The 12,417-nt window shown below is 36.6% G+C and overlaps 1 protein-coding gene across 1 annotated transcript in view; it reads left to right on the forward strand.

Annotated features, from left to right (window-relative positions):
* Positions 1 to 12,417, forward strand: part of RBMS1 (RNA binding motif single stranded interacting protein 1) — a 91,825-nt gene that overhangs the window by 49,642 nt on the left and 29,766 nt on the right. Inside the window, exons 4-5 of the mRNA XM_026852804.1 lie at positions 504 to 562; positions 3,402 to 3,493. Coding sequence (XP_026708605.1) covers positions 504 to 562; positions 3,402 to 3,493 — 151 coding nt within the window. The remainder of the gene's footprint in view (positions 1 to 503; positions 563 to 3,401; positions 3,494 to 12,417) is intronic.

Here is a 12,417-nt window from a genome sequence, read left to right on the forward strand (position 1 = left end):
CTTTCCAGAACAGAATTTTTAACTTTTTTGTGTTTGTCAGTGTGTGGGGGAAGAGCTAGCTAAATTTTTTTTACTGCGTGTTTTTATTTTTTCCCTGTGTACCATGTTAGTTAGCAAGACTAGCACTGACAAGGCAGCTTGTCTGCTTTATCTAGTAATATATTGAGAGAGTCCAAGCTTATGTCTAAAATGTGGTTTCTTATACGTAGCAGGTTTTTAACTGTATTGTTTTCTTCTATAAAGCACTTTTCCCTCTGGCTTCTTTGGTGACTCTGCTGTGCCACTGAGAACATAGGGAGAATAGAACAAGATCATGCTTGAAATTGATCTTTTTTTGTCACTTCAATCTATGTGTGCATTTTCATTTTATAATTATATAGTCTATATATTATTCCATTTATTAAAATCGAAGGGTAATAGGCTGTAAAATAACATGAATTGGGTATCTGTTGTAATAGGATGTTCTTTCCTCATTTTCCTTACATATGTATAATATGTTTTAGGTATGGGAAAATTGTATCCACGAAGGCTATTTTGGATAAGACAACAAACAAATGCAAAGGTATGTATATTTAGCTTTGTACTACATTGACGTGAAAGTCGTAATTAATACTATAAAATATGCTAATGTTGTATTTTAAGTGCTTTTAACATGTTTTTCTTATTCCTAAATTAGTCTTATTCTTACCCATGGTTGGTGTGTTCAATATGTTTGCTTCCAGTGGAGCTGGCAGACAGCCTATGTCGGTGCTGCAGCCCAGCCAGAGTGAGGCTGTTATGCACAGTGCTGGCTGGCAGTTTTCCTCTATTTTAAAAACAAAAATGGAGTTAAATGCAGCTTTTCCCCTTTTGCCTGGAGAAACTAGGGAAGCTTACAGAAGACCATTCAACTGTACTAAGCATCTGAAAAAATTATATATTGTGGAAATAAGTTCCATTGATTAGAGTAGTTTAAAGCAGCACTTAATTATATGTTCCAGTACTCTAATTGTGTTTTGTTATATGCTATTGAATGTATTGGGAGCAAAGAGAGGGTTCATTTTCACCAAAGTAATTGCAGCTGGAAAAAAATTAGAACTCCTTTAGATAAGCTGGATACATCAGTTCACTGATTTTCATCACTCATTGCAGCTGCAGTGAGATCATATCCCAGCAATGTGCATGGTGGGAGAAGGTGTGGTAGCAGGCACTGAAATATCAGATTTCAGACTTTATTTTTACAATTAAGAGGATAATTTCTAAGCAAAGTGAAGAATTACATCAGCTCATTTAGCAATATTAATAAATGTAAAGCTCATGAATGAGCATAAAGCTAATAGAGGCAGGAGAGGAGAGTTCATCATTAAGACAGACACAGTTTTTGTGGAGAACTTGGAAGCAGCGCAGGGGCATAGCTTCTCAGCTCCCCGTCTTAAGCAATTAAAAGGGTGCTGACAGTTCAGAAACTGAAATTTCTGGAAATGTTTTTCCTAGCTTGTATGCAGATGTCATCTGCATATATTGTGACTAAGAAAGAGGAGATGCCCTTTTCAATTATTTTAATTCATTAATACCTATGACAGCACTTAACTGATTTAGTCTGTCCGTTCTCCCAGGTCTGTCAGTGATACAGAAATTCTTACATTAATGTTTTAAGAGGTTTAAGCTGACTTTTCCAGTACAGATTTTAAATCTCACTTGTGAGAAGCACTAACTAACAGTCTGCTGTAACAATATACAGCAAGTTAAGGCTGCAGGGAAGCTCACTGCATGTCATTGAAATTGCAGTAGGAACATAAGTAGGCAGAATGCAGATACCTAACTGGAATTTAACCAAAAGATTGACAGTATCTCTGGCTCTTGCCAAAAGAACATACCATAGGATTTAAACTAATTGGAAGGACGAGCAATTGAGTTTGTTTATCACCCAGAAGATGGCAAAGCTAGCTTTGAAGGCGTGCTTGCTATCAGTATGTAACTTCATATACATTGCACCCTGCAGTGTGGTGGTGTTGATAACCTAGGCTGTCATGGGCACAGAAAGCTGGTTGTGAGTATGGAAAGCTAGTTTTGCCTTGGCAGCACAAAGCTTGATATGAGCTAATTCACTCTGTTTCATGTCAAGATTTAACAGTCCACAACATCACGTTACACGGAACAATATGCTGCTTTCTTCAGCTTCTTGGCAGGTTAAATAAGCTTGCACTGATGTACAAGGCTGTTTGAGTTGTTTTTCCCAAGTTAAGGACTTTAAAGCTGGTTCAATTATGTCTTTGCACAACGTTTTTGTCCTCAGTATAGACATACTATAAGAGAATATTACCTTCTGAAGAAATAATTCATTTTTCTATTTCTCTAGAGGTGAGTTGTTGGGTTTTTTTCTAATTGTTGGGGGTTTTATTTGTTTTCTCTTAACCCAACTTAGACATTGGAGTGGGATTTCTTTAATATTTGAGGAGATTCACTGGTGGGAAGGAAGGGGCAGTTGAAAAATACAGAACGAGGTTTGCAATAACATCTAGGGGAAGTAGCTTCCAAACTCTGATTGCCTTTCGGTGAGACTTGGGCATCCAACTCTCACGTTGCAGTAAAAGTCCCAGCCTGTAAGGTCAGTGTCTGTAAAAGCTGAGGTATATAGGTATATTGCTGTTCAGGTGTCCTGGGATCTATTAGCTGTATGTTGTTGTTCAGAATAAGAAGTTACTGCAATTACATGGAAATTGTTACAATTATAATAACTTTGGGTTTACTTTAACACTTAAAGATTGCCTTATATGGCATAGAAAATGCTTTCAGGATTTTTTTTTTTTTTTTTTTACATTCTGGTTCCAGTAACAACAATGGGGAAAATTAATTTGATTCACTATAGTTGGGTTTTCACTCACTTTTTAAATTTAACTGTCTTTTATGTATTTACAATGAAGTAACTAATTCACCAAAAATTGGGTTATGATGCAGTAGATACGTGTCTTATAAACTAAATTCCTCTCACAGGTTTGAGTAAATGATGTGTAACTTAGACGCTTATGTCACTTATTCAGACTGGACTAAGAATTTAAGATTAGAAAAATTAACAGCCTGCTTTCCTTGGTGATATCTATGAAATAAACTGATGATGCCTCATTTTCTCTTAGAAGATATATACCAGATAACACAAAGCAAAGCACCATACTACTTGTTAGCAATTTGGACAAAATCCTGATGAGCGGGCATGGAAATTGATTTGTTCCACTAGGGTAGGTCCCCACCAGTTCAAGGTTGAAGGACTTTGGTACATTGGGGTTTTTTTGAGACTATATGAAGAACTTTAGAGTTCAAATTTGTCCTCTTCACCAACAAGAGAATTCTATGCTAGTAGCATATGAACTGTTTAGTTAAAAGCTCGTTGCTGTCTCGTTAATAAAATATGTTTTATATTTCAGGTTACGGTTTTGTTGACTTTGACAGCCCAGCAGCTGCTCAGAAGGCAGTTTCTGCATTAAAGGCTAGTGGAGTCCAAGCACAGATGGCAAAGGTGAGTTAAAATAACCGGCTAATTCATGCAATAAGTTGTGAATATGAACAAGCTCGTATATTATCAGAGCACTGGCAATGGAAGTTTTAAGTTGCAGGCCCCTTACACGGTCCCCGAGCCACATCATATATTAAGGTAATGAAATGGGGGCTTTTGACTCCCATACCTCAAATCATCTCAACTAATGAAATAAAGAAACATAGTATGGTCTCCAGACTGATCTGGTTGGACTTATCAATTTATTCACGATATAGTTTTTCCAGTAAAAAAGTTTTCCAGTCTTTTCATCAAAAGAAAGATTAACAATAAATTGTAAGAACAACATCAGGCTTAATAGTTTAAATACATGTTAATTCCTGAACCAAGTCAGTAGCTGAACTAGTTTACAACACAAAGGTATGAAAGATTTTATACATTGCCTGCTTGTTACTGAGGTTAGCAGCCTCGCAATTTGGAGATGAATTTTTAAGCACAACATGACAAAATTTAACCTTGTGACTTTGCCTTCAGACTTTCTAGTATATTTTCTGATAACATAAATAAAATCTAAATCTGGGCATTCATGATAGATGTCTTGAAATTCTTAGCCAACCCTTTGACAACCTATTTCTGCATAAGGGCAAATCCAGCATTATTAAAAATAAAGAAATACGATTTCTTTTTTTTCTCTCATTTTTACTGAACCTTACCTCTGAATCAGGCTATTAATCAAAAGTGATCTTCAGAACCAGTGCTCTTTCAGCATAAAATAAGTTTCTCAAATCTGTAAAATCAGGAAGATGATACATTCGTAATGATTTTTGTCATGCGTTCTTGATAGATCAGATGGCCTGGTTCCAACAGTGCCATGACCACCACTACAAATATATTAAAGAAAATATTACCAACATAATCTGTTCATATGATTTGGGGTACCTCTTAAAGCATTTTTTTTTTTTTTAGTTTGAAAATTATATTCTAATTTTAAAAAAAATAATTCCAGTAATTAGCTAGTAATCTCAGAGGCTTTTTTTAATAAAGTAGTCTGCTGCAGATCTAGCAAATCTTTTATAGTTATCCATTAGGTACAGATTTTTTTCAGATGAGATATTTTCCACAGTTTCTCAGCTGAGGAGAACAGTTAAGCTAACAACATAAAATGTCTTTGGATGGATTCCAGAGCAACAAAATGGAAACCATATGTTTCATACTTAATGCATGTTTCATTGCAGCCATGACACAAACATACATGCTTACTGGAAAACACTTGGTTTTGTTGCTTTGGGTTTGTTTGTTTGTTTTTTAAAAGGTTTTATGTATACTTAATAAAGACCTTTTAATTAAACTTTAGTTTTTAGGTGATCACTTCAAAATATACACCAGATTTTTCAAAGCCTCTGTCTGCCATCTTATGGATATGATATCTTGGTAGGAGGGGAGAACAGAGAATGTGAAGTCATGTTTTGATGTCTGATTTAATTGTAGATTTGAGTAGGCAGAGAAGCTCTAATAATTCACTATAGAAATCTAATGAATAGTTTCTTGATTTTTTCCCATAGTATATTTTTCTGATTCATTTCCTCTGACAGTTGCAATATTGCTAATATTTCTTTCTATTAGCATTAATGAAATAATGTGCACCACAATACCTGATTGTTTTGATGGATTTTTCTGACACTGTGTCAAGCCTGGTGACCTGTGGGAAATCTGGAACTATAAAGTTTGCATTCCAGTGAAACTTGTTGCTCTGCTTCTTAACATGGAAAGAGTGTTTGAATTATTAAAAAAACCAATCCAATGAACAGTACCACAACAAATAGTCACAAGTGACTAAGTTTGAGTGCTTTGATTTTTGACTGTTTTGAGCCGTTAGGATTTTTTTTTTTTTCTCAGCAGTGCTGCTTTCCTTTTTCTGAAAAATCCTATCTCCATTTGGAAGCTCCAAACTGGGAATTGGGAGTTGTTTGGCAAGATTAGCAAATCAGACTTTTTACAAGCAAGACACTATAAAAGTTTACTTGTGTTTGTCTAATATTTTAACCTTTTGCATGTTACCACCTGTGTCATGAAATAGTCTTTCTAGCAGTGAAGCTGTGACAGAGAAATGTTTGGAGGGCAGTTTCTTGGCTGTCTGGCCCATGGATTTCTTTACTGATCACTGCAGCTGCTTCAGTTTCAAAGAGAAATAAATGGTTGTTGGTGGGATTTGTCTGTGGGAAGGTGTTGTTATTATGTGGTACCCAGGGTGTCAGCCAGCACCTCGGCTCCTCAGTATTCTCACCCTCCTCCCAGATGTGGTGGTAGTCCCTGACCCGCAACAGCTGAAGAGGAAGGGAAATGTTATTGCTTCAGCCTTGTCCTGACTCTGATTGCTGTAAACCCCTTCTTATGGCATCCTGCTATATGTCAATGTGTTAAAAATTGCATCAGCAAGTTCATCTATAAATCCTAGTTTAGTAGAAGCAGTTCAGATTATACATATTAAAATGTTTGTTGTTTGTTTTGTAGAGATAACTTCAAATATTTGACTTGGAGCTTTTTCCTATACATGGGGTGAGACCATGCTGTACTCAGAGGTCTGCTTCCAAGTTGATCTGACTCTGGAAAAAATTTAGTCTTCACTCACTATGTTTCGGCTGTTGCTGAGCAGACCAGGAGGGCCTGTGTTCTGAGACATGGCTTCAGGCCAAATCTGTTCTGGGGGGGTCACTGTTGGTGGAGAAGTGACCACCTCTCAGAAGATGTCACGATGATAGTGCCAGTGAGGGAACCTAGTGTCAGGCCATCGGTCACAAAACATTATGTTTTCCATTATCCTGCTCTGCTCTTTTTGATATCTGATTTGGGAGCACTTGGCTAAGATGAAGCCGCTTGGGAAGTATTTTGCTTTGTGCTGGTTAACGGTATCTTCTGGTCACTGCTGGAACAGGAGTGCCTCCTGTGATTCCTGTTGGTCAGATAATGCTGCTAAGAGCTTATGTAAGATGATACTGTACTGCCAGGGGATGGGAGTAGCTTTTGGATGGAGTTATAAAATCGAAGTAATGCCCCTCTCCTCTCTTCTGTTTGAGTATTACCAGTGTTCAGTCTTGTCAGTCATCTTTTTCAGGGTGTACAGGTGGCTGTGGAAAGGGATCAAGAGGTGATGTGGAGCTGTAGTGGTAGCCAGCTTGTTTCAGCACCTCGTACAAAGCCAATAGTTTATCTCTTACTCTAGAGATAAGGTACGGAAAGAGCAAATACACATCTTGCAAGAATACTATTGTTTCTAAGCTAGTTAGTAACTGGTGTCTAATTTTTATTTTTGTTCATTTTAATTTCTTGAAATTTCTTTACTGTCATTAGTTTATTGTCCTTGCTTCTAGAGGAGTGCTTCGATAATAAACCAATAAGTTCAAAAGCTCTGATTTTGTAGAGCTGTGCATTCTTACGTGGTGGTAGTAGTAGTATTTTCTTTTGTTAGAAAAGTTATGGTTGCTGTCAGAATGAAATTTCTGAGGTGTGTCTCTTCTCTTCCCCCCACCTTACAGGTAAAATCAGTGAGATAACTGTAGATTTCTATGCTGTTTAGAGCAGATAACAAATGACTTTGTATAGGAAGATAGATACACACAGAAGTTCTATTGTATATTGGCATTTTGAATGGAGATTTAAACTGAGAAATCTGTAAGGGATGTTTTAGAGATGGTGAGGTCTAAATGCTGTGGAGATAAGAGTCACCTAAATTCTCATAGGTTTTGACCTTGAACTTAAGGCATTTGAGTCCATGCTCAAAATTCTGTCTCATCAAATGGTATTCAGTTGAGTTCAGCTATAGTTACTGAAGTAACTGTGTTTCAGGTGATTGGAAAATTGGCCCCTTTAAATGGGAAGTTGAATTTAATTCTTCTGGATGTAAATATAAAAGGTAAAAAAACCTACTGAATAAGAACGGTTAATACAAAACACAGTTCTTATCATCTTTCTATCTAGCAAACTTAAGCCAGGAGGAGAATGATTGTGTTTGCAGCCCAGATCAAGTCAGCTGGAGAATATTTATATCGTACTGACAGCAATGTAGAGATACACAAGCCAGTTAGAATACCATCCTGGTTGTGGCACCTTAGAGTGCAAGTGCTATAAAACTTGATTCCTGGCATGGCAGTGACATTTATACAGCTGTATCGTCTAGCTCGTGGTAGGTTAACAGATTCCTCAGATACAGTGGAAAGCTTGTATTTACTAAAACTGTTCTACATACGGAGTTACTACTTTTTGCAAGGAGTTTGTAATGTACTTTAGGCATCACAAGAAGGATTAACACATATTCTAGTGTTCTCACAATTTTATTTCATCCTTGTCCTTAAAATTAGTGTAGTGTCCTCCCTTGAAAGTGATTTAACCATTCAAGTCCAATACAACTGTTGTAGACTCAATGAGCCTGAGCCTTCAGACTCTGTTGTTGAAGACCTTGCCTTCCTTCATGTCTCTTCTGTTCTCTCTATTCATGAGATTTTTTTCAGTTCTTCCATATGTACAACTTTGCTATAAGATTGTCAGGATAATTTATAACTTAAGTGATATTCATTCTTTTCCAGTTTGTGTTTTCCTAATTCTTTTTCAATAGAAGTACAAACTTACCTTTAGTAAACATATGCCACTTATAACAGAACCCATGAAAGTAGTCCATGGACATAGAAGACTTCTATGGTCAATGAAACTTGTTAATTTGAGCCAAGGAATGCTAATGTGTGTTTTCTGAGGAAGACTTATTTATCCATTCAAAGATTTCCCCTGCAGTCACGCATTTTTAGGACTTATGACTTCAGATTCTTAATGTTATAATTTCTTCATCCTTAAAAATCCTCACTTCCATTAACACAGTGAAATATGCTTCTGCTTATTTTGTATTAGCTCTCACATTAACAAATCACTAAATATTTTCAAATATTTTAAGACTGTGTAAAAAAACTAGAGCTATCTTCAGAATTGTTTTTTGTTCAGCTTGTGTTAGAAGGATGCCTGTGGTGATAATGCAAAGTATGTTGCATCATCATATACTGACTATTCCACTGTTCTTAAGATATAATTTATGTTTTCTGGAGTGGCCTATTGGCGTCAAAGCAACAGACCAAACTCTCTGAATCTCATTATGTGAGGGTGGTTTTTAGTTTGTGATAAATATTAGCCCATTGAGTTCACATTGATCCTCCAGAACCAGAGATGACATTAATTTATAATCTTTGTATTTTTTTACTAATGGTTACAAAGGCAGAACAGTGAAGCAGTCCCCACGTGCTGGTAGCTTTATCTTTTTCAATTGCATTCAATGCAGGAACATTATTTTATATTCTAAACTTACTTCAGGTGACTTTTTTCCCAAGCATATTTGGAAAAGATTAACTGTCTCACTATATAAAGTATGAATTGCACAGCAGATATGGGGGTTTTGAGAGGGAAAGACTGCTTAAACACTTGTCCTTATCTCTGTAACAGAAATTAAGATATTTCCACAGCTATTAAACAAAATGCATTAAAGGCAGTCTTCCTTCATGTTGCTGATGAAGAACATGGTTTTGAGTTAGCAAAAATGAGAAACAGCTAACTTTTTAATGACTTTTAATAATGTGTTGCTTTATGTCCTTGTCTTCACTGTGGCAGCCTTCCGGAGAACTAAATCAGTTTTCGTTCCTACAGAGTAAAGTAAGAAAATAAGTTTAGGTTACCATGGTACCTAGTGCACTTAATCAAGCTAGAGCAGGTAGGCATATTGCAACATTTTTTTTTTTTTAATTTCCTTTTTTGTTTTGTTTTCATTCTGTATCTGGACTTCTGAATACCAAAGAATGGATGACAGGCAAACAGGACCTAACTCAAGCAGATTTCTACAGTTTTTAGCAACTGTCTTATAAGAAAAGTGTAGGGTGGTTTTTTTCCTAGTTTGTAGTACTTCCTGTAGGTAATAGTATTAAATCTGACCGTAATAGCCTAAGTAAATATAATCAATTTTCCTCCTTTTATTTGTAAGACTTCTTAAAAGTCATTATAAAATAAATTGAAGGCAAACCAAATTTTCCTTACCTGAGGGCTAAATGACCATCATTTCAGAAGTTGCATGTGCATTAAATAAGACGGTTAACAACCACTTCCCTTGAGTACACAGCTCCAACCCACAAAAATCTTATCTCAGTTGCTAAGCAGTGCTATGACTTGTTCAGACAAGGGTCCAGTTACAAACCATAGTGGGTTCCTTCAGCTTTCTGCTGAAAACAGTGGCATCCATGAGCAACATGCAGAACTCCCAGGGAGCACCCTGGTGCCCTTCTAGCAAAGGGAAGCAAGAATGACAAGGGATAAAAAGGGAGTGTATGAGTGCAGTAACAGTCTGGTTGCAAACTTGAACACAGTGCTTATTGTAGTTAAAAGTTCCTTTTCATACAGTTCTTGTTCCTCTGTGTAATACAGATGTGCCTGTGAAAATGAATTAACACGTTTAGCTTATTAATCATATATAGTGTTTATGCAGTTCTGGAGAACAAGTGAAGATTATGGTAGTGATTTTTTTTTTTTTTCCCCCTGAATTGTCTTGTTAACAGTCTGTGGTCAGACAGTATTAAAACTGTGGCTAAAACAGACATATTTCTGTGAGACACAGGCCAATTGTAAATTTTAAAGTAGTTTCTATACGAGAGCAGACAAGCATTTAATCCCTTCCCTATCAGCCAGAGGATCTTCCATGCTGTGAGCAGTGCCTAGTCACATGTTTCTGAATGGCTATCTGTTCGCTCTGACCTTACACAGAGCAAGAGAAAACAGATGTCTTCCCGTTTTGCCAAGTTTCTTGCTTGCAATTTAGGAATGGTTCCACACGCACAGGGAGGTTTTTGTTAATTACTTTCAGATGATGGTAGAGCATTTTGCATTATGCAAGACTCCAAATCACCTCTTTCTACAGAAATAAATATTATCAGTTGATTATTCCTATCCCTTTTAAGAGAAATACTCTATCATGTAGTCAGCTTACTATTAAGTTAGTGTTGCAAGTGCTTTTTAGGAATAAGTGCATTAATCTGCAAGAGCACTCTCCTGCTTCTTTGTACTATTATGTTCTGCTAGAGAAATTCTGGAGATGCGGCTAAAGGTGTCTGAGAAAGGACCAATAGAAACTTGCTGACATGAATTGCTAAAAATAAGCATTCCTAGCTTCCTTGGTAATATGGATACTTTACAGTGGTCCACACATTGCCCATAATCAGCAATTACTGAGTATTTTCAATGTCTTTCAGTACCTGCTGAAGGTTCTGTTAACTGAGAGACCCTCCATGAGGTATGACAAATCTCATATTAAGCAGTTTTCCTAAATCATGTAGAATTAAAAAAATTTAAAAAAAAATAAAATGCTTAGTGGTTTATATTTTTATGTTACTTTGCTGCCCTAAAATAGGAAGCATTCCACTGAAATGGTTTATATTTTAATATTAACTTTCTACTTTCTACCCTAAAGTAGGATGCTTTCTTTAGTAATGCTTTTTTGATCTTTCTCATAAAATAATTTCAAAAGATTTAAGATTTCTAAGCTGAAAGGAGCTTACATAATTCCGTGGATTTTAAGCACAGGAAAAAACCCCTACCTTTGAAAGTACTTAGAACAGTTACAGGCAAGGTTTGAGCTGAGTTGTTATCTTTGCAGATATTTTTGCCAGTTTCATTTTTTGCTTAATTCCAGAATAAAAATTAGAAACTTGGATATCAAAAGAATGATTTTTCTCTTCTGAAGCAGAATGCAATAACCATGTGACTTAAGCTATGGTGAGACAGGTTTTGGTAAGGAAGAAAGTCACAGAACTTAATGCATTTAGCTGCTGTTTGATGGAGAGACAGGGACGAGTTAAAAAGTTTGTCTCTCTCCTAACTTCCTGAATTTTTAACTGTTTAACTCTTTTTCCGTGCCAAAACGTTGTATAAAAGCAAACATCTGTTTGTACAGTGCCTTTTGTGTAAGTCAGGATAAAGATGGATGGGGAGTCCTAGTTGTGGTTGCCATTTGGAAGTCAACTTGGAAATCTGGTGTCTTCTGAGGGAAAAGAAATGACTTGCCACTTATGATCTCCCAAAATGCCCAGATAGCTGTTTTAAGGTTTAGTAGTCTTGTAGAGATGACGGAAGCTGTACGATGACGTAAGTAATTAATAGGAGAGGAGTGTTTTGCACATTAATAGGTATAATTTTTCCACTGCCGAACTGTATAAAATTCCAAATACACGCTAGAAAGAGTTCAGTCTTGCTTTAGGTCTACCCCAACAGTATTAGTACTGTAAAAGAGCTCTTTTGAGAACCAATGACAGTCCTCCCCCCAAAAAAAAGTGAAATAGTGGATTAAATTAATGTATCCTGACCTAGCTGAACTCGATGATCCTTGAGGCTCCTTTCCAACATGAGATATTCTGTGATTTTTATGATTTGTTCTTATAGCTGAACTGCTGCTGCTCCCCAGGGCAGCTGTGGGTTTGCACCTGCAGTGCAAATACAACCTTGGTGCACTGTGGAATGTGTGGCATGTCAGTTATTCTGGGAGCATTACAGATGAATAAACTTTCAACTCATATTGCAGGATTTCAGTGTGACATCCTCATCTGTTGGCTGCTTTTTTTCTCTCCCATTCTGCCATCTTTACCAGTTCTAACTACAGACACATGTAGAAGTATTTTCAAACTCCTCCCCTTTTTTCACTGTGGTCAGTATGTCCCATCGCAGGATTAAAAGCAGAAATAACCAAATCCCTGGGAATATTCAGGCTGTAATAGACCGTGACATAGAGAAAGGGTCAGGAAAACAGAAGTTAGTCCTTTCCAGTCACCCATTCAGCATGCACCTGACCAAAGCCCAATAGTTACTAATGCAAAATATGGATTGTTTCATGGGCCACAAGTCAGATTTTTCCATCACAAAATGCTTTCTGTTCAGAG

The sequence above is a fragment of the Athene cunicularia genome, assembly GCF_003259725.1.
Source record: "Athene cunicularia isolate RWA chromosome 7 unlocalized genomic scaffold, athCun1 chr7_part1, whole genome shotgun sequence".
NCBI classification, from domain to species: domain Eukaryota; kingdom Metazoa; phylum Chordata; class Aves; order Strigiformes; family Strigidae; genus Athene; species Athene cunicularia.